General features: G+C 33.0%; 1 protein-coding gene across 4 annotated transcripts; it reads right to left on the bottom strand.

Moving 5' to 3' along the window:
- Window positions 1-9,355: 9,355 nt before the first annotated feature.
- Window positions 9,356-21,941, bottom strand: LOC147390511 (protein LIGHT-DEPENDENT SHORT HYPOCOTYLS 10-like). Of its 4 annotated transcripts, none has more exons than XR_015182650.1 (3): window positions 21,237-21,941; window positions 20,133-20,182; window positions 9,356-9,792 (listed from the first exon to the last, which is right to left on the bottom strand). XR_015182650.1 is itself a non-coding variant. In XM_086457956.1 (2 exons), exon 1 carries the CDS (start codon window positions 21,786-21,788, stop codon window positions 21,264-21,266), a length of 525 nt encoding a protein of 174 aa, XP_086314082.1. In that variant the 5' UTR covers window positions 21,789-21,940; the 3' UTR covers window positions 9,356-9,792; window positions 21,237-21,263. The 4 variants fall into 4 exon arrangements, 1 of the variants encoding a protein (XP_086314082.1); XR_015182651.1 differs by lacking the exon at window positions 9,356-9,792 and adding an exon at window positions 19,738-20,035 and having other exon boundaries at window positions 20,133-20,223; XR_015182649.1 differs by lacking the exon at window positions 9,356-9,792 and adding an exon at window positions 19,738-20,035.
- Between the last annotated feature and the right edge of the window lie 1,673 nt (window positions 21,942-23,614).

Genomic DNA, 23,614 nt, shown 5'->3' with positions numbered 1-23,614 from the left:
AAAACAAAGGGGTACGTGTTTTGACTCCCTAAAAACTCCATAAGTCGAATTTCAAAGATCTTATTTGAATGAGTAATGATGGGGTGACATTGGGATTTACTGCCATTCTCACATTTTTAACGTGCAGATGTGCACACAACCAAAGATGCTTTTTTACTTGTATCTTGAGGAAACACATCTATGGCTTTCACATCAACGCCGTGAAAAACAAAGTCCCCCAAGGATTTTCCTATTTGAATTTCATAAAAGCTTAGGGTCCTCCTCACAGTCTCTTTATTCTTATATTTTGAATAAAATTTTTAGAGGGTGGAGCCTAGTTTTAAACTAATTAAATTATAAATCCATCAAATGTTTTTAATCAATCTCAAGTTTATTATACATAGGGATGGAGATATTGAGGAGGATGTTGTTCATATAATTGCGATTGGGAGGTTATAGTAGAGGTTTGCGTCTACAGGAGTACTATGTGATAGACAAATCTTTACAATTAAGGTGGAGTAGATCGACTCCAAAATTTGAGTTTCCATCAATGCCCCCACTTTTATATTTAAATTTAGTACAATCAGGATCATTTTGGTAATAATAAAAAAAAGGAAACTAACAAAAATTGGCATCCTCACGTTGGTTTATTTTCAAAATTACAAAAGTATCTTTTACTATATAGTCTTCAGAGACCATTTAAACAATATTCTAAATTATAAATAAACCTTTTTGATACATATATAATATATATATGCGCTTGCGTGTGCCACCATCTAGTACAAGTAAACTACAAAACGATATTTATAAGAAGGTAATAAGATTATATATGTTTTAGGGAATTTAATGTTGGGTAGTTAAGAAGTCACAAAGTTAATGAATTGAACATAGCTAAGATGGATATGAATGAAAAGATTAAAAAAGATAATTAGAAATTAACGCATTAAAAAAATTGTAGTAGTGTGTTCCAGTAAATGATAAACTAAGAAAAAGTCAATTAAGATGGTTTGGTATATATTATTTAATTTTGTTAGTTGGTGCTTAGTAATTAATATTTGATGCGGGAATACAAGTTTACAATATATATCTAAACACTTAGAAAGAATAAAGTCTTTATCCAAATATTGTAAAAATATATATCAATAATTACGATAAAAACCCCAAAAACAATTTTGGTTAGGTGAGTTAAAAAAAATCTTAGTGTTGAGATTCAATTCTACTTTTATAACCAGGCGTAGTATGATTTAAATTATTTAGGTGTACCTTGGGAAGATTTTTAGTATTTAAAGATTAATGGTATGACATGTAATTAAGTTATATACTAAAGGGATTAAGTAGTCACTCTAATGTTAAATTAATTATTAATGACATTATGTCGTAAATAGTTTTATAATAAAGAGGTTTAAGTTAAGTTGTAAGTTAATTAATCCTTTTAAGGAAGGCTAAATCATTAGAAAAAGAACGATCTTAATTAAGTGATTTAATGGCATTTTATTAATTAAGTATTCAAAATAATTTTCCTAATTAAGGTTAGGTATTTATCTAGAATTTTTCATTCTTTTAATTAATTATCGTTTGTTTTATTTCTGTGCTCATGAAATTATAACTCTTGGATCATCTAAGAATGCGATTACCTGAAAATAAATTTAGATTGATGCTAATGGAGGGTCATAAATTTAAACTATTTTTAAAATATAAGGATTATTTCTAAACTAAAACATTATATTAAAGTTAAGGCAATCATACTTTATGGCATGAAGTGATGATGCCATGTGGTATCTCATGGGCTAGATGGGAAAGGAGATTGATTTTTTTTTTTTATCATTTGTATTAGATAATGAATAATCTAATGTTAGAAGAGTGGGTGGTATTTCATTTTGGAAAGAATTGTAGGCTTTAGAGAAATCAAGGGAAAATGTGCCTTGTGGAATAGATTAGGATGGGAAAAAGGTTAAGATGGTTTGTCAGTGTTTCGTCTAGAAAAAGAAGGTAGATTGGAGAATTTAATTATTAAGAAGGAAAGTGTTAATTAATATCCATTTTAGGGGATGTTAATCTTATCTATAAAAGGAAGGTAGGTTCAAGAATTTATTAGGAAGAAAAATATTAAGTAATATCCATTTTGTGGAGGACTTGATTGTTGTGTTTAATCTATAGAAGGAAGGAAGATTAGAGAATTATTTAAAAAAATGTTCTTTAGCGTCAATTTTTTTGGGATCAGGGCATTGGAATTCTTTAAGACTATTATAAATTTGTTTGCCATGAATTTTTTTTATATCATTTCTCTCAACAATTTTTTAACATTGCCTTGATATTTCTCCTGTTGCAATTGCTTGGATTGTTAAAAGGGGAGAAAGTGAATACTTCAATCGACCAAGAAGGGGAAAACTCTAATAAGCCTCAATCATATATTGCCTACTAAAAAAAAGACGTTAGATATCATTTTATTTTTTTTAAATAAACATCAAATTTTAAATCTGAAGTGCATTTGTCACCGGTGAAGAGATACGCAAAAAAGTGTGGAACTTTAGACTTCGATTCATGTTTGATTTTAAAAAATCATTTTTGAGAAAATCGGTGTCTAAAAATCACCTTTTGCACGCATGTTTCATCTGAAGAATAGACATCACTTTTTTCTTATATGGACATTATTAAAAAGTGATGTCTAAAGTTTTTTTCTTCTAGTAGATGTGTTAATATTTGATTCATGACTCTTTAATAATAAGTAAAAATATATGAATAGTGTAACATAGGGATTAAATGTATGGAATGAATTGTTTATTTGTTAGCTGAATATGATGATGTTAGTGCCATGGAGTACACATGTAATGTTTAATCGTGATTTGAGAAATGATGAGGATGAAAAGCAAGTAGGCCGTAGGACTTTGTGTAAAACCTTAAAACCCTCGAAGAAGATCCGTTCTTTTGGGACACAAGGATGTTTGTGTGATTCTGGTAGGAATGTTTGTGTGACCCTAGATAGTTATAATTGTTTGAGAAAAGTCAAATGGCTAGTGATATTATGTGATTTTTGAGATTTAATAATTGTTATCATGTTTATATGCTATGAATTCTACCTTTTAATTTATTAACAATGAATCATAAACATGAGTATTACGTTTTCCTCTTGGGCTTCCTAGCTCGCACTTTTAATATTTCAAATACATTGGATTGAGGAAGCACTGCCGGGATTGTAGGAGTTCCATGAAGGATGTATGCAGAATTGCTACGCATGATTAGGAGTTATCTTTTTATTGGAATTGGGTTTATGAGGGATAGGAAAAAATTATCTTGGATATTATTATTTGATTTATTTATTTTTATCTTAATTGAACTCAAATGGGATAGTTAGAGGTAAAACTAGGGGTGCACATTAGATTGGATAAATCCGAGAACCGAACCAATTCAAGCCTTTTGGATTGGATTGGTTTGGTTTGGGTCTAGATTGTAAAAAAAAATCCGATTGATTTGGTTTGGTTTTGGATTAGGGGTATAATAGAACCGAACCAATTTTTATATCTATTATATATATGGGGACGGTTCGAGGGACATTTGGGAACCAACCTTGGAAACCCATGCATGCCAGTCGTTAGATATTTGGGAAACAACAGCTTAGATTTCGTTTGGGAAATAGCTGGGAGTGAAACATGGGTTTTAAAAAAGAGTTTATGAATTTTCAAAAAACTCCCTCTATTTTTTATTACATTAATACTAAATCCATGTTTTCAATCTTAAAACTCACATAGGACTAAATCCACGTTCTCTCTATAGAAATAACAAACTCAGAATACCTTCGAACCCTTCTCTCTCACGAATCTCTCAACAGGAAACCCTAAAAAATGAGGGGATAACTCTCTTTTCCCTCACGTGTGTATATATATATATTTGAAAAAAAAAATTGGTTTCTCTTGCTGTTGTTGCTACCATAAGAACGCCCAACTGAAATTCATTTTTATTTTGTTCCTTGAATCAATATATTTTTTATAAAAAAAATTGATTTCTCTTGCTGTTGTTGCTACCATAAGAATGCCCAACTGAATTTCATTTTTATTTTGTTCCTTGAATCGATTTTTTTTTTAAATGGTTTCTCTTACTGTTGTTGCTACCATAAGAACGCCCAGTTGAAATTCGTTTTTATTTTGTTCCTTGAATCAATTTATTAAAAAAAAAAATTGGTTTCTCTTGATGTTGTTACTGCCATAAGAATGCCTAGCTGAAATTGTTTTTATTTTGTTCCTTGAATCGATTTATTTAAAAAAAAAAAAAAAATTGGTTTATCTTGCTGTTGTTGTTGCCATAAGAACACCAAACTGAAATTCGTTTTTATTTTTGTTCCTTGAATAGATTTTTTTTATAAAAAAATGGTTTCTCTTGCTATTGTTGCTACCATAAGAACACAAAATTGAAATTCGTTTTTATTTTTATTCCTTGAATTGATTTTTAAAAAAATTGGTTTCTGTTGTTGTTGTTGTTGTTGCTACCATAAGAACGCACGATTTCTCACCTTGTCAATGTTCAATCAAATAGAAACGAAGAAACTTCTGCTCTCTATTTTGATTGTAATGTTTACTTAAATCTCTATTTTTTTCTCTACTGTCTCTGGTTCTGCTACTTTCTTCGTTCCATCATTTATCAATGCAATCATAAAGACCGCCGAGGAGAGTTTAAGAAGTATAATATCTGAACCCTCTTTTTTAAAACCCATGTTTCACTCCCTGTTGTTTCCCAGATGAAATCCAAGCCGTTGTTTCCCAGATATCCAACGACTGACACGCATGGGTTTTCAAGGCTGTTTCCCAAACGTCACTTGAACTGTCTCCTATATATATATATATATATATATATAATCATTTCTTAGTTTCGTTCTTCTATTCTCACACACACACACACACAACTGTGTTAGTGTGTTAGAGGTAACTCATCAAAGTCTTCAACTTTATCTCCTCTGTTTTTTTCTAACAAAAACTCATAAAAAATGTGTCCCTTACTTTTAATCACAAAGCAACAAGCAACATTTGATTTCGACTTTGATCAAGCAACAAGCAACAAACAACAAACAACATTTGATTTTAAAAATAACTTTGATATTCAATTTTCTCTTACAAGGTAAGTGTTACATGATTTTTATTTTTAATGTGTTATGCATGATGTTTTATTTATGTTGAAATAATAAGTATGTTGATGCTTGGTTTATGTGTGTTATGTGTTATGTGTGATACTTTGTTTAATATTTATTTTGCTTAGTTCTAAGTTTTAATTATTTTAATTTTACTATTGAAAATAATAAATATGAGAATCGAGAATCGATCCGAGCCAATCCGAACCAAGGTTAGTTTGGAATGGTTCGGTTCAATAGGGTAATTGGATTGGTTTGGTTCCAAATTTATAAAACCGGTCATGTTTAGTTCAATTCTAATTTTGCCAAAATCCGAACCAGTCCGAACCATGTGCACCCCTAGGAAAAACTATGAAAATTTGGCTATGTCCCAAAAATGTTAGTTTTCAAAATTCTTCAAAATGGAAAATAAATTCTCAAAAATGAAAGTTCTAATAAGATATTGACGAATTTATGGGATTTTATTTCAAAGAAAAAGTCATTATATTTTTAGGAGAAAATTATTCATTGACCCCAAAATTTAGATTTTGATTCTTTGAAATTTTTATTTTTAAACTATTATTAAATATTAATATCGGAACTATATTTCGTAAATATTTGTTTCATTCTAATTTAGTGCATATGAATTTTTATTTTTTTCATTTAGGATATGATTGATTGTACATGGAAAAAGGGGTGGAAAATCAATTTCCATGGAAAATGATATTTTTCGTGTGTTTGATTGCATTTTTATATGAAAATTGATTTTTCACCCCAATCAAAAAGTCCACCAAAATATGGATTTCACTTTCCTACCCATATAAGTGGGAAAGTGAAATCAACCCATATTTTCCATCCTCAAAATATCATTTTTTTCTTCTTCCCCACTCATATATTCTTTTTCCTTACCATCCCCATTACCATAGCCACTATCACACTAACATCATTGTCATCATTACCATCTCTCTCTCTCTCCTTCCTTCACCTCTGCCGCCACCACCATGTCCTCCCCCTTCCTTCTTATTGTTTCCCAAGCCTCTTCTTCTCCGCCCCAAGCCTTTCCCTCTCTCATATTCTTTCTCCTCATCCTCCTTCTTCTTCTTTTTCTTCTTCATCTGTCTTAGATAATTTTTTCATGATTTTATCCAAGTAAAATCAAACAATGGAATTTGATTTTTCAACCCTACCTATTTTTCACAATTATTTTTCCATGTATTTCAAATTCCATGGAAAGTCACTTTTCATGCAATCAAACATACCCTAAGGTATGTTCGATTACATATGGAAAATGGGTTGGATATCTATATTTCAAGGAAATTATATTTTTCTTCATTTGATTGAATTTTTTCCATCGAAAATAAAAATCCAATCTCATCTAAAAATTTATCAAAGGCTAGATTCCATTTTCCACCTATACCTTAGGTGAAAAAAATAAAATTCACTCTCATTTTACCTCTAAATCACAAATTCCTAACTTCTCCTTCCCCTTTTCTTCCCTACCACCATCACCACAACCATCATCCATGATGGATGCTACTGCTACCACCACCGTTGACTAGTAAGTCTCTCTCTCTCTCTCTCTCTCTTCTTCTTATTGTAAAATTCATAGTTCTATTCATATATTTTGAAGATAATGTTTATTCATATATTTTAAGGATAAGGTTTGAACTCAAGACCTCTTGAGTGTTACTTGTAAACAGTAGAGATTTCCTTAATTGGTGGACCATAAACTAAAAAAGTGTTTTCATTTTTTCCTTTTTTGTAGAAGTTGAAAGTTCGATTCTTTTTGCTTTCTTGATTGTGAGAGTTGTAAAGACAACTCTTCAAATCTTTTGTCCCACATCAGATAAATATAAGAACAATTTTCAACTTATAAATGATCCATCTCTCTCTATTGCTTGAGTGTGAGAGAAAAAGAGATTAGGCCTCGCGCGCATATGGGGCCAAAGGCACAGTCAGACTGTAACCCATTGTGTTAGGGGCCAACCCATTTGAAAACCTTAGTGCGCATGCGATGCGTCCATAGGGGGGTGCAAATCTCAAAATTTAAGCCTCACGTGGGTAAGCATGAAAGGCCCACTTTTGCTAAATTTTTATTTTATTTCTATCGTTAATTTGAGCTATTACTTCTTTCTATCTCAACCGTTGCGAGTTAAGGCCTAAACAACGTATTTACAATTACCATTGTGAACCATTGGACCTGTTGCTTATATAAAAATAGTTTGATATACACACAGAACTTTCTGATCTCTCTTTTTCTCTCTGATGCTCAATTTTGCTGCTTATACAAAATTCGATCTGATCGAATTCATTATAGACCTGCTATTTTCGAGTGCATAGTTAACAGATAGTGACTGTTAAATCTTGGAAACCAGATGCCTAAGACCAACTACACTGAGGATTCATTCCTAAGGGGCGAAATTGGTTTTAAGGACAATGGCTTCTCCATGCCTCAGTCACTGATAAGTTCTTTCAATTTCTTTGTGTTATTTACATTATACTATTGGTTATAATCTATTGTTTCAACAACACATAATTAGAACCAATATTAACAACACGTCTTCATCCCCTGATATTTTGGTTTTTTTCCTAGGATTTTTCCCAAATGCAATCAAACACCCGATCTTATATTTTACACCCTATCCATTTTCCATTTCAAATTTCCATGAAATTTAGAACCCATGGAAAATGACCTTCAAGAGGTTATTGACCTTGTGCAAGATCAACCTTTTCCAAAGAAAACATTGAGGATAGACTTATTTGAAAATCGAGCACATCTGGAAACTTTACTTCAAAATCTGCTTACGACGTGCTAAGAGTGGGAAATCCAAAAGTGCCATGGAAAAATATATTTTTGGGGTACAAAGCGAATTCCAAGATTTCTGTTTATTGCTTGGCTTGCCCTTCAAAGAAAGCTTGCTACAATTGAAAATCTACATAATGGGGTTTTCAATTTACTCCAAGAAGTATTTTATGCAGAAAGGATTGTGAAACGAATGATCATTTATTTTTTACATGTCATTTAGCCATATGGATTTGGGGGGAAAAATTCGGAGTTAATAGAGTGGCAGTTGGTGTGGTTGTGGAAGAATCCCTTGTGGTAATGGATATGAGGTCTCCAAGCAAAACATTGCATGATATGTTTTCTTTGAGTTTCGCTGCTACAATTTACTCTATATATTTGGAGGGAAAGAAATAGGAGAGTCTTTTAAGAAGTGGAAATGTCAAAGCTTTGCTCATGTAAATTGGCACGGCTCTGAAATCAATATTTTATGATTCCCATGTAGAAGAACATGGTTCCGGTTTAACAACAGAAATATTCAAAAGATGGAAATGTGATTGTACCTACTTTCAACCGAGAAGCTACACAGTATTTTGGAAGAATCCACTTGACCATTGCATCAAAATAAATACTGACGGATCATTGGCTTCAATAGAGGTGGTTTTGACTTTTGAGCAAGGGGTTCTTATAAGAAACTCCAATTTACAAGCTGGTCTTGTTTAGAGTCAAATGGCATCATTGTTATCGTACTCCAAGCTATTTTAGAAGCTTTAAAATTTTCCAAGAGGAAGGAGTTATGACAGATTTTATTGAACCCGGATTCTCTTTATGCAATGAAGAGTATAAAAAATGAGATTACTTGTTCTTGGAAGTATCCAGACCAAGTAAAGGAGATCCAAGTACTTGCAAACCAATTTAATTCATGTGTTCGAGTTCTCTTGGAGAAACAAATAGGGCCACCGATTTTCTAGCACATCTTGGATCCTATATATGGATATGCATTTTTACTATTAGAGGATGATTCTTTCATTCCTCAAGAACTTGGGAAAATTCTCTTCGATGATCTCACTTGTAACTATGTAAGGAAGAAATGATATATAAAATGGGAGAGGCCCTTTAAGCCCAGCTTACCGATAAAAAAAAACACACACGTGTGAATTATTTTTCATCCCAAATCATTGAGGTGGTTTAGTCATGTACAACAAAATGGAATTTTAAGTTATAAAAAGTGAGAGGAACCCCAAAAGAGTGGATTTTGAGGAGATGAAATTGGATATGAACACATTTGCAATGACAAAAGATGTGACCATAGAAAAATTGAGTAGAGGAACAAGAACCAATCAATCAACTTCAATTTTTGGCGATAGGGATGCAATGATGATGATTGTTTTTAATCTTCCTACATATAAACTACCTGGTATAACTAAGTAATAACTTTCAATTTTTACTATATATTAAGGAAATTAATAAATGGCATCATAATGGTTATTCTCATATCAGGAAATAACATTCATCATCACAATATACACCTTATCCCAATTACTAGGGTCATTAACATGAGTCCTATTTCTTAGACCAAGAAATACCACTATACGGAACTATTACATTAAAGTACACAATGCTAGAAAATGGTTTCTTTGTCATGAAATATGTTCACATGGAATATATCTTTCTTTTCACATAAAACAAGCATTGGATTTATGTATTGCTTCCTATTCATTTAAGAAGATTGGGTTGAGTAAGGAATTACAAGGAGGCAAAGGCACTTAAAATGGCAATAACTAACACGAGCATGACATAACAGTTTCTTAAATATATGTTCCTTGATCGTAACTATTTTCAAAGAGGAAAAAAGGAGAAATTGAAGCAGAACCATACATCTTCAAGAGCACATTTCCTTTTAATTTCTTCCGATCACTTTGCTTCTCATGTGATCCTGTACAAAGAACTAGACATCATTTGAATTTCAAAATATTATCACACATAAAATCTCACAAGAATATTGTTTTTGTCAAGATAATTGATGGTGGACGAGAATGAGATACATAAAGATGAGATTGCCTTGCTATACCAACTATTAGCGGAAGGATTATCAAAAAAAGAAAGAAAAATGCTGAACTGACTTCCTTCGACACTGTGCTGACATGGCAGTGGGCAGAGAAGCATAGAGTTCTTTCCTTGTATTTCAAGGAAACAAATCTATGGTTTTTGCACACTGCTACATCAGCACAGTGTCGAAGGAAGCCAGTTTAGAACTACTCAATAAGAAAAGATGAAGAATTGTTGTGTGGAAGAGAGACAGGCAAGGATTTATAAAGAAAATCAAAGATTCAAGGAAAAAAGAGAGTATGAATTTGCTGTTAAAAGCAAATTCATACTCAAAAGAAAATGAGTCGTGATAAATTGACGCTCTTGACATGGTAGTGTACAAAACCATAGATCTTTTTCTTTGGGATACAACCACAAGGGGTTAGCTGAGTTCGTAAGGCTGACTGGGTTTGCTCCCCTGGTCATGCCTTCAAACTCTATATGTCCTTCCACCGAAAGGTGGCAATTTAATATTGTACATGTACCGGGTGAGATGGCACCAAAAAAAAAACCCCTTAATATGGCCGTACAAAAATTAATTAAATGCCAACCCCCAATTTCTGCTAGCCAAGTCTAAACAACCACTTAAGCCCAGTAAAGGTGTCAATTTAGCAAAGTTAGAAAAGTTGGTGGAGTGTTTATAGTTTATACCATGACCTGTGTTAAAACCTGTTGAACCTGCTGTCACGCTGACCACTAACCCTTGCTTGCCTAGCAAAAATAACTAACTAATCAAAGCCTAGGAAACTTACATAAGAAATTGAAAATAAAGTAAAAGCTCCCCTTGGTTCAATGATCTTGGAACTTTGTAAAATTATATGGAAAAATAAAAGAGCTCAAGTTCCTTGGTCTAACTAAACCTTGGAAGTCACAAATGCTCTATGGGACTAACAATGTACATTAGAAATTGCAGTCTGCAGAGCAACAAAAAAATAAAAAATAACTCAAAATATTTAGAACCAAAAACCTTGATGGAAACAATGGAGCGTAACGCTTCCAAATGGTCTGTCCTATGGACTCACTTTCAGTCAATGGAAATCATCAATTTTGAGCCACCTAGCTTTCATTTTTGTTCCAAACCTATGGGTCCACATTTGATTAAGGGAAATCTTCATTCTGGACTAGAAAAGTTGGCATTTTTGGCCCACACTTGAGCCTATCTTCTTTTCTTCGTTTTTTATTTTTGATTTTAAATTTGTTTAAAGATGTTAAAATTTTCCCTACATCTTACCTTACATGTTACAACGAACTCACCATCAAGTTTTCAAAGCTGCGGCATCATACTGATTCCATTAAAAGGTGAAAAATGTTCCATTATAAAGACTCTAGACAGCACTATAAATAGGCTATAGTATCATGGTTGTCTCCTCCTTTGGATGATCTGAGGTTGGTTCGAGATCAAAAAGCTTGATATATGGTGATGGCAGAGTGGGTTTCTCGAGAAATATAGGTGCTACTTTAGGAACCTTCGTACAAAGATATGTCTTTACCAAGTAATAAACAAAAGAGAACAAAATGGATTTAACCCAACTGCCTCGGAGAAACAAAACTCAAATTCTCTCCGATCTTGATGTTGTCTTTAACAAAAGAGTAAGTCTACCCCTTATAAGTAAAGCTTTGATTTCCATCCTACATTCTTTTTGAGGATTTCACCTAAAAAATCTCCACACATTTCCTTCCTTAAGGGAGTTGAAAATGATTAGATTCCTAGATAATTTGTAGGAAGCCTCCCTTTGCAAATCCACGTTTCTTTGACCATTTCAATTTTCTTTGAATCAGCATTCTTCTCCATATAGCATTTAATTTTGGATATATTTATCTTTTGCACAGATGATTTCTCATAGGCTTGCAAAAATTCCTTAATGTTCTGAAGGGATTTGTTGAAGATCTAGGGAGTATAAGTAGATCATCGGCAAATCGGAGATGACAAGGATTTGGAGCCATTCTAGAAAGTCCATAACCTTTCTAAGATCCACAAGTCTGTTCAAACCCCTACTCAAAACCTCTTGAACATTAATGAAGTGCGCAGATGATAATGGATCACCTTGACACAAACCCTGATAGCTTTTGAAATAACCACAAGCAGCTCCATTAACTGAAGTAAAGAACTAATCACTAGAAATGCACTCAGAGATCAATTTCACCAAATATGCAGAAAACCTAAACTTTCTCAAAATATCAAGTAAGAAGTTCCACTCTGGTCATGCCTTGGCCATGTCTACATTTAGGGATATTCCCACCACAGACCTTGCGATTGTACTTCCATTAATGTACAAAATACTTGTAAACACAAGACAAGATGAAAGTCATCTTCTACCTTCTTTTAAAATTATCTGATTTGATTATTCTTAGATTATAATTGAATACACCCTAAGAGGATTTATATAGAAAATGATGGAAATCCTAACTGATGGGAGATCGAATCTAATTGTAATTTCTTCAGATTTGATCTTATCTATCTAATCTAAAACTATGATTCAATGCATCACAATGCACATTATTAAATTCAACCTGCTATACTCTAATACCCTCTCACAATTGAATGTTCCTTGGAGTAAGAAACGTATAATTGGTTACATTTAAAAATAATCTGACTTGATCATTCTTACATTATGATTATAGGCACCCTAGGAGGGTTTATATAGAAAATGGTGCAAATCTTAACCGATGGGAGATCAGTCCTAATCCTAATTTCTTCAGATTTGATCTTATCTATCTAACATAAAAGTTTGATTCAGTGCATCACAATGCACATCATTATATTTCAACCTACTATACTCTAATAAATTTCATTGTTCATTATCTAATGGATGTTTCTGTGTAATACTCTATTAGAGAGTTACCAATATTTATCAAATATGTTCCCATATAATGGAACATTGTTGGATCAAATGACAAAGGTTGGGAACGAAATAGCTTTTCCTAGATGAAATGAAACATTTGATTCATCTAACAAAAGAAAGTTTTCCCTTTCTCTAGCTGGAAACATATGTAACCATAAAAGAGGGATTAAGTGGAACTGCTCTAGTACCAGATGTCATAAATGGTATGTCTTACGAAAATAAGGCATATGTGCCAACAATATAATAGAAAGGCCACATTATCAAGCTAATCGATCAACTATTGTTCATGTACCATGCTTATTTTTCCCTTCAAAATATAGAAGAGGGACAAAGAGAAGCTTCTTTTGAATAATTCTGAACAGCCCCCCCTCCTCCTTTAATCTTCACTATGGTATCAAAGTTTTAAGGTCCAAAACTTGTGGAGCTCTAGCATAAATCATCAACTTCTACAATAGCTGGACGACATATTTCTCTCTCTTTTCATTGCCTATCTCTCTCCCTCTCTCAAAATCTATGTTGTCTTTCTCTGCAATGACTAGTATATGATATTCCTGAAATTAGGAGCCACTAACTATCTCATGTGGCAAAACCAGATTTAAGCCCTTCTGGAAATAGAAAAAAATTCCATGTTGATGGATATCTATTGATGCCTCCTCTCACCATCACTTTAGAAGCCAAAAAAGTTAAGATGAACTAGGAATACACTTAATAGTCCAAAGTTTGATCTACTCCCCTCTCTCTGAAGATGTGATGAATGAAGTCATGGGGTTATGTCGATCATATGATGTTTGCATCACTATTAAAAATACTCCTATCAAGCTTCAAGACAACATATCATTGTATGAGAAACTTTAATTTTGCTAAGGTTACTATGGCTTTGTTCTTTTGGGCTTCAAGAGCCAGTTTTCTGCTTTTAAGCCAAAAAAATTAGATAAATGATGTTTGTTTGAACTTTTTTGACTCTCACGGATTTCAATTGAAGTTTAAAAGTGGCTCCTAAAAGAAGTCGCCCAAGAGGGGCTTCTTCAAATGGCTTTTGTAGGAAGTTAAAAACGTAAAATGGCTCAAGTGTAGTTATCAAAATACCCTTCATCTTTAATTAAATTTTCAATCAAATTTAACCTTGAAAAATGAAATAAGATTACTAAAATATCCTTCATCTTCCAAAATACCCTTTATATTTATCAAAATACCCTTCATCTTAATCAAATTTTCAATCAAACTTGACCGTAAAAAATAAAAGAGAATTACTAAAACAGCTTCATCTTTACCAATTATTAAAATACCCTTCATATTTAATCAAATTTTCAGTCAAACTTAACCTTAAAAAATAAAAGAGAATTACCAAAATACCATTAATCTTTACCAATTATCAAAATATCATTCATCTTTAATCAAATTTTCAACTAAACTTAACCTTAAAAAATAAAAGAGAATTACTAAAATACCCTTCAACTTTCAAAATATCATTTATCTTCAATCAAATTTTCAACCAAACTTTACCTTAAAAAAATAAAAGGAAATTATCAAAATATCCTTCATCTTTATTACCAAGATCAAAAATAATTCATCATCACTACTTTATTACCAAACATCTTTAATTTTTATGTGGATGGATGATAGATTGTGTATTATGCATGTATTTTCTTTATCATATGTTCATTTTTAAGAGGAGGTGTTGTCGAAATTTTGATAGAATTATAAAATTTATTAATTTATTTAAATTAAAAATAATTATTTTTAATTCTTAATATAAATTTACTATTATTATTATATATATAGTGTAATTATATATTTATTAAGGTATTCTACTAATTTTCTGTGCATTCTGGGTACATTATCAACATTAAGGGTATTCTGGACATTTTATCAAAATCTAGTAATAAAAAATTGTCAAATGAACATCAATTTTTGGCTTACGTGCTTTTGTAATGAATAAGTTTCTGCTGGATGTGACTTTTTAAGCTCTGGGCTTCTGCTTCTTCCATAAGCCAACTTTTGGAGCTGGAGCTGACTTCTATAAAGAACAAACCCTATATAATTTCCTATCATGCCCATAAGTTCAAAGGTATCTATGAACCCTTTTTGAATTTTTTTTTTCCTATTCCAGACATCGACAAGGTTTATTGGGGTTTTTAGAGTGCTTAAGAGTTCAATATTAAACCTTTGCTACCATGATCATAGTTAAACCTCCTCCCCCCACACTTTGTTAGATAGTTCCTTCTCTCGTTTCTCACAAACTCTTTCTCCCATCTCTAAGCCCTAAACACTATCTCACATTACAACATTCAGAAATAAAGGGGGTCGATATTGAAAAAAAAAATAGAAGAGAAGATTCCTCATATATATATATATATATGGAAGTATATATAGGAAAGCGTTCGGAGGCCCTCAAGAGAGCCAAACATTTTTTTCAATGTACAGGTTAGAAGTTTCAGAATGGTATGATTTTTGGTGAGGAGGATCTCCTTGATGTAAAGATCATCCTCACCAAAAATCAGCACATTCCGAAACTTCTAACCTAAAAGTGATTTACAAAAAGTGGACGGTCCACGATTCTTCAACTTGTGAATTAGGTTTGGAAGTTTTGGAATGAGCTGATTTTTGATGAGGATGATCTTTTCATCATAGAGATCATCCTCACAAAAAATCAACCCATTCTGAACTTCTAACTCCTATTTTAAAAAATGTTTGGCTCTCTATAAGGGATCTGAATGCTTCCCTATATATATATGTGTGTGTGTGTGTGTGTGTGTGTGTGTGTGTGTGTGTGTGTGAGGAATGCTAATATCCAAGACCTCGAGGAGATGTTAGCATAATCCACGACATTTACTTTTCAATAATACCCTTACCCATTTTGTCTTATAGTGAAAAAGACAAAGATATATTAATCTTTAACATAATAAATGCATTTATTATGCCCTTAATAATTACATTTATTATGTTGGCATTGATTACCAAAGCATCTATGTGACGTGGTTATCTTTTAATCGTCTAACATCACTACAGGGTATTGCAAGGAAAAATCACTAGATAGGAACTACTCCCCTTGGACATTAGCATTCCCCTAGGGAGCCAACGTTGGGAGCCCAAAAAAATTCTATATGAGTTATAAGTTCTGAATTGTGCTGATTTTTTTGTGGGGGGAGATATCCTCACAATCTCCCCTCACAAAAAAAAAATCCCATTCTCAAATTTCTAACCCTATCAAAAGTGGTTTATAAATTAATAGTAAAAGTTGACAGTTGATAATTCTTCAACTTGCAAATCACTTTTGATGGCACGAGAAGTTTCTAAATGAGCTGATTTTTTGTAAGGATGATCCCAATCTTGAACTTTTAACTCATATATGACAAATTTTGGCTCCCACGTTGGCTCCCTAATATCGATTGCCGAACGAGACCTATATATATATAATGATATGTTTTCACCCAGCATAAAAGGATGCCGTGCCAGACTCTCCTGTTGAGGATCATTATGATATAATGGAGATCTAACTCATCCCGAAAATGTGATGCAATCAACTCATAAACCCAACCCAAGGAAATTAGTACCTCATTAATTTGCATTAAGAGTTGAGAATGGATTGATCCATCGGGGAATCACCATTCAACCCAAATTATAGAAAATCCCTTCATTCCATAAATGGTCTCCCCTCTCAAAGGAAGAACTTAATTTATAAACTCATACTAAAATTCTTAACACTACTAAAAATGAACCTAACCGATCAAAAAAAAAAAAAGAACCTAGCTACCTCTATAATATAGGATTTTCTCCTAAATCTTAGAGCCAAGTTGGCTCCCGAGGATTTTTGGGGCTCCACTTGGAATTCAAAATAATCTAAATCAAGTGGGACAGCTTCTAATACAAATGTAATGTGTAGTAAGTGGTTTTTCAAGACAAAATTATTACTATATGGAACAATGGATCATTTAAGGCTCGTTAGGTTATGAATGGATACACTCAAAATGAAGGTATTGATTTTACCCAAACCTTTAGCCTACAGTCAAACCATAACAAACTGCCTTGTGATTTCATTGCTACCATGTTCAACAACTAGAGCATCTGGAACCTGATCAAATTGCTTTCATCATAAGTGTTTTACCATGGTGGTATTCATGGAACAACCTCTAGGTTATGAGCATCTTTTATATCCAGTCACCGCCTATAAATGTAGCCTTAGTTGTGAACCAAGTAAATTTGTGCTTTGTCTGAATGATGTTTATTTTTCTTAAAACTTCTTATGATTTTGCATCCTATTCCAATTATCATTTAGCTTATGTTTTGACCAAGGTAGCCTTTCCTTGGTGGTTGTGATGGTGGGTGGTATGTGTTGTGATGGTTGTAGTGTTGTAGTGGCGGTGACGATGGTGTAGTGTGATGGTGGGGGTAGTGGTTAGGGGTGGCAATCTCAACATGACCCGTGAATGGGACACGAGGTTAGTGAGTTTGTATCATAATAGTGTCAACCCGTCTAGCACGATTATTAAATGGGTTGGATTTGGGTTCTGGATGTCAACCTGCCTAACCCATTTAGACACGTTTTATTATTCTGTCATTCATGTAAATATATCAACAATTATTTAAGATTTTTTTTTAAATTACTCATTTTTTCTTGAATTTCCTATAAGTTTTTTATAATATATTTTTTTATATCAAATAGAAATGGTGTTTTAAGATATTTTAAATTAATAAATGATTAAGCTTTAATTTGGGAAAAAATACACTTTTCTTAATAAGTTATTTATTTATATTTATATTTTTTTTTTACTCCATTTTTTTCATTAAAATCTAGAGGTATGTAGTGTTTGGGTCCTAATATTGGCAAAATGACCCTAAGTAAGATTTAAGATCTTACCAAGTACAGCTATTATGTCTCATTTAATAATGAAATACACTTTGCTTAGCCAATAATAATAGTAATAATAAGAATAATAATATTGAAAAACAAAATTTTCTGATTACATCACCTTATGGCGTCCAAAAACATGATCTAATGCCATATGGTTGTAAAAGACAAAATTATACGAACTTGAAAAAAAAATTCAAAAGAAAGTTATTTTTCACCATTGTACTTAGTTTACGGTTGTGTGACTTTATTTTTAATATTGATATTTCATTTTTGGTAGTGGAAATGAAACTTATTTTTTTCCAATAAAGATTATAATGTTATTAAATAGGTTATATATGGGTTGGGTTAGGTATACCTATTTATAAATGGGTTGGATTTGGGTTTAAGTTTTTGACACGATTATTAAATGAGTGGGGTTTGGGTTTGTTGAGTTTTCATAATAACCTTACCTCAACATGATACGAACACGACTCGACCCAACCTAGCCCATTGCCACCCTGGTAGTGGTTGTTTAGGTGGTGTTGTTATTGTGGTGGTTAACAACATTTTTTCTAACAAGATAAAGTAAATAATGATGGCCCAAAATCGTCGTTAGAAAAAAAAATGACAGCCAATAATCATCATTTTTTTTATGTTCTCGATGATTCAAGTCCGTTGAATATATACATATGAAATGAGGTTGTATGGACTAAAAGATCACCTATCTCTATGGACCACATGTCCATGTGACACTCAAAAACATAATCTAGTACCACATGTACATAGATCATAAATTTTTATGAACTCCCAAAAAAAAAAAATTTGAAAAAAGAGATTTTTTTTTTTTACCGTTGGATTTTAATTTTAAATCTGAGAATTTAGTGGCCGATTTTCGAACTCAAGATTTGACACACAAAATTTATCCTTGGGATTTTTTTTTTTTTCAAAACCAATCTAAATCACAAAATCTAGCGGGTTGAGGTGGTCATTTGGGCTACATAGAAGTTCAAGCTCTACCCGTCCATGCCACCTTTACCACAAGGGAGAAGGGGAAAAAGAATAAAGTTGAAGAATACTATTAGAATGTGGGAAGAAAGAAATAAAGGCGATAAAGTTAGAAGGGTATTCTTAAAAAGGAAAGAGAGAAAAGGGAATAAATTTGAAATTATTTCTCGAGATTCATGGAGAGATTAAATTTGAGAAAAAAACATATACATAGAAAGTATATCATTTCTTTGATTTAAATTTTAGTACTAATTGGAGGACCTAGATAAAACCAAAACTATTTTCTCCACAATTTACCCTTCCGATAAAAATGAATAGCTTTTAGTGACAGTCGTTTCAACAAAATGATCGACAATTTTGGTAATTCTCAATGGACTTAGGCCATTATTTTTTTCCTCCCTTTTGACATAGTGTGTGTAAACTTACCAAAGCCCTTTGTGGTTTCTCCCTCTAGTTGTGTATGTAGATGACATTATTCTCACAGGAACAATGACTCGCTGTTGCAGAATTTCCCACAAAAATACTTGAACCCACTACATTACTTATTGGGTGTGAAGGCCTCACTAAATCCGATGGTTTATTATTTCTGAGTCAAACAAAATATACTCTTGAAATTGGATTGACGTAGTTGAGTGCAAGCCCATTTCTACCCCAATATCCTCCAGCATCAAGTTGACAAAACAAGAAAAAATCTTCATTGACTCTACATGCTGTTCCATTAATGTTGCTGGACATCAATACCTAACTCATCCACATCTTTCCTATGTTGTCAACATCATTAATTCCATAATTTACTGTGATGATCAAAGTTTCATCCAAATGTGTATTTCATGATCGAATTAAACACATAGAGATGGAGCTGGATTACCATTTTGATATATTCCTAAGTTCAATTTGTTTCTTCTTCTTAATAAGTGGCTGACATTTCTTCACATGATCATGGACATGATAGGGCCCAAACTAAACATTTCTTCATCAAAATCCCACTCCCATGCCATGTCATCAAGTGAATTTCCGACTGGCACATCACCACTCTCAAAAGATCACTCAAGAATCTTCTCTCAATCAAGCCTCATTCAAAATGAAAAAAAAATTTAAAATATTTCCCTCTACATGGAGCAAACAACCAGAAAGGAATATATGTAAATCAATCGAGTCACTGTAGCTCTCTATCAAGATAAGCATGGCTGATTCAAAATCAGAAAATATTTCCTCTCTTTATCAACCAAAAAGGAAAGAAAATCCTTCTCCTCACAAGATAGGAAAGTTAATGTAACAATAAATAAACCCCAAATGTTTACTAAACAGCACAATACACAGCGTTCAAGCTTTGGGGGGGGAGGGGAAGAGAACAGGAATATTGATCCAAGGAAGACCCGACAACAAGATAGGAAACCATAGCAAGATGAAGCCTACAAGCACAAAAAGAGTTTGAGGGGGAAAGATAAAAACGAAAATTAATGAATTAAGGTTCTATGAAGGGTTTTCAAGGGAAAATCTGCAACTCACTCAACCAAAGAGGATGTCTGAGCTCCATAGTTTCTGATACATGCTATTAACTGTTGAACAAAAGCAATGTAGGAGAGTACAATAACTTCTACTGCTTTAAAATATTACCTCATGTAAGCAAAATAGACAATAAACAAATATGAAATGACAAAATGGCCCTCAGAAAGATACAAAAAAAAAATTAGTACAAACCCTAGAACTTTCTCATCCATTTATGAACTCATTATTCAAACAATCCTAAGTAGAGTAATTAGTAAAATATGAAAAGCAAATAAGAGAATACTCCAAAAAATAATTGAACAAAATGTTATTTTAAACTTAATCAAAACAAACCCATTAAATAACTCTTTGGTGCACCCACTTCACAAAATCTTCAATGATGATTTTGTTTGTTTATGAGAATGATTACTAGGTTTTTGTACTGGAAAATCTATATAAAAAGCATGAAGGACATTTAGTATTTATTTTCCACGTCAATATACACATATAAGATGCAAAGTATATGAACATATCTCACATGTCATCCATGGGGGGCACAAAATCGTGCAGAATCCCAAAAGAGCCAAAGCAATGGAAAAGTAAACATTTAAATGAGAAATATTAAATTTGGCAACCACATAGCTGTGGTTTTGCATGATATGAGAGAGACAGAGTCAGAAAGAGAGTGTGTGTGTGTGTGTGTGTGTGTGTGTGTGTGTGCATGTGTGCGTGTTCTTCCCACTGTGATCATTGCTTGTAATATTGGGGGATATAAAGATGTTAAGGTAAAGTTGTATTCAGTACAATTTGTCTCTGATTAACAGACGTTAAAGCAACAATGCAAACTAGGGGTTTGGGGTTGTGATTAGGGTTTTAGTATACGAAAAGCATGAGATCCAATAGTGCATAGATTTAGTTTGTAAGGTTCTTTATATTTACTGAAGGGATCAGATTCAAGGTATAATTAAGTACAAAATCAAATTACACACCATATATATAGTCTCTTAAGTTTCACATGTATCCCATTATTTCTCATCTTATAATCTAATATTAAAACTAAGTATTTTAGGCCATAAAATATATCTTCTAAATGGTACCCATCTAAGAATTCCATAACAAAATTACCATTTCCTTGAAGATTAATCCATCGAATCAAGAGGACTGCATCGCAGACTTTGAGCCTTCGTCGGCCATGTTCAGATTTCTCTTCTTCTTCTTCTTCTTATATGGGATCCCTCTTGCCTTAGCTTGACACTCCCTCACTTCACGCAAATAAACACGAATCGCACCACTCCCAAAAGGGTTAGTCTCAGATGATCCACCGTTCTCCTCATAGGCAGCTCGGAGGCGGCCGATGAGTGCATCGAGACTACCCCAAGCTTGTCTAAGTGGGCATGTACATGGTCCGGGTGGCTCGGGTTGCCCGAAGAAGACACAACCTTGTATGTGAACCTTAGTTTTACCAAACTGATCGAGGTATCGAAGGAATTCAAGTATATGAGTACAATTGCACTGTGATAGTGGAACAGGTGGCCTTTGATTCTTCAAGTACTGCCCAAAAGTGTTCCAGTCTCTACGCTTCTGTGATTCGTAGCGGCTTAGTGGAGCCGGTTGTGGCTGATCACTGGCTGATCTTGATGATCCTTCTGCAGAGTCTTTTGCTCCATCGATCGACATATCACCGCCACAGATGACAATTGTGTTTTGTTTTGCTTTTTTTGTTTTTGGTTAGGGAAGGGGAAAAAATGAAGATGGAGGTGAAGGAATCGGACTGCAATGGAGAAAGATGAAGATCACATCATGGACCTATGAGGAGACATGCCATGGGTCCTACGAAGTGCTTTTGTTCCTCTTTTTCTTCCTCCATCATCTTATTTTTCTCTTTTTAATAATACTATTATTAGAATTAATTATTATTTTCTATATAATTTACAATAATTGCATCCCATCATAAACGTAATCATTATTGTTTTTCTTAAGTATAATTAATTATCATTATCATATAAATCTGCTGACTCGATTTAGTCATCGGTGCAACTATACTCAGTGAGTAACTCACACTGCGACCAGATGAATCAATTAGTTAAGGATCGAAGTTAATAAATATTTGTGAAATGGACACATCTTGACTCAGCTGACTCGTCCTATCATTGTACAGTATTAACGAGTCAAGGAGTAGGCATGAATCGGATTCCAGGTACATGAGCTTCTTGATTTGAAAAGATTACGTTTAAGAATATGTTTAAATATGATTACCTCCACCAGCATTACCACTAATGCTCTTTAATACTAAATGATATCCAACTGTAATCTTATTAGTGATGCTTTTTTGTTTTAGTCTTATTGTCCTCATGACTTGTCAAAATTTATTATTGGAAGAAGCAAATAGGGTTTCTGTTGGGTGATTTAGACAGGCCACTCCACGAATTGGCGAATATTTAAGATACCCCATTGTTTGGTTTCAAACTGATGACACACCCCTTGACCATGGTCTTCTATTAAATACCAAGAGAGTGACCTAAACCTGCCTTAAAGGAGAAATTGTGTTTGACGGAAATACCCAAAACTAGTGTGAAATATTGAAGTTATTGATCAAGAGTTTGTTTAATGTCACTTTGAGTTTTATTATAGAGAAGCTAACATAGCAGAGGATTTTTTTAGTTAAAGCTTTTAGGCATGATTTCATTGTTATTCGGGTTAAGAAATATCATTCTTGTTGTGAATTTGGAGATTCTTGATAAATACGATTAAGAAGGAAATAACAAAGAAAATAAAAAATATCAAGATCTATGTGGTTGGAAACGATGTCTACATCCACAGATAAATTCGATCTTCTTTACTAAGAAAATCAAGATAATAGTACAAGAAAACTCAAGTTTTTAGTCCAAAATCCAAAACTTGTAAGAAAAAAACCTTAGTTAATCTACATAAAACATGCCATAAAATTATTATTTACAGGATTCCCACAAAAGGAACTTATCCTGAATTAGATTAAAGCTTAATCTAACGGATGAGATTAAAAAAATATAAATAAATAACTATTCTTGATGATGTATTGTATAATTATATACTAGGATATGATAAATTTGGGGGTCTAACTCAAAACCAATTGGTAATGAGTGGAGAGGCTTAGGAGTTTATACAAAGAGAGACAAGGCAATGAGTGTCCAATGTGGGACTAAACTCAACACGCCCTCGCATATGTGGGCCGGACTAGACTAAAGCACGTGGAGATATGCAATGGATGACATGGAGGAGAGAAAGATCCGCTCTAATACCATGATAAATTTAGAAGTCCAGCTCAAAATCAATTGGCAATGAATGAAGAGGCTCAGGAGCTTATAAGGGGAGAGACAAGGCAATGAGTGTCCTATGTGGAACAAACTCAACAAGATATACATTTCTCTCTCTTACCGATTTAAAAAAAAAAAACTCTAATTTTTTTTTTTTTTGTCCAAAAGACTATGAACATCCTTGATTTATTTGGTAAAGTCATCTCAGGT

This window comes from Akebia trifoliata, chromosome 11, assembly GCF_017979445.1.
Source record: "Akebia trifoliata isolate Shusen 1 chromosome 11, ASM1797944v1, whole genome shotgun sequence".
NCBI lineage: Eukaryota > Viridiplantae > Streptophyta > Magnoliopsida > Ranunculales > Lardizabalaceae > Akebia > Akebia trifoliata.
This window is presented reverse-complemented; position numbering and strand designations above follow the sequence as displayed.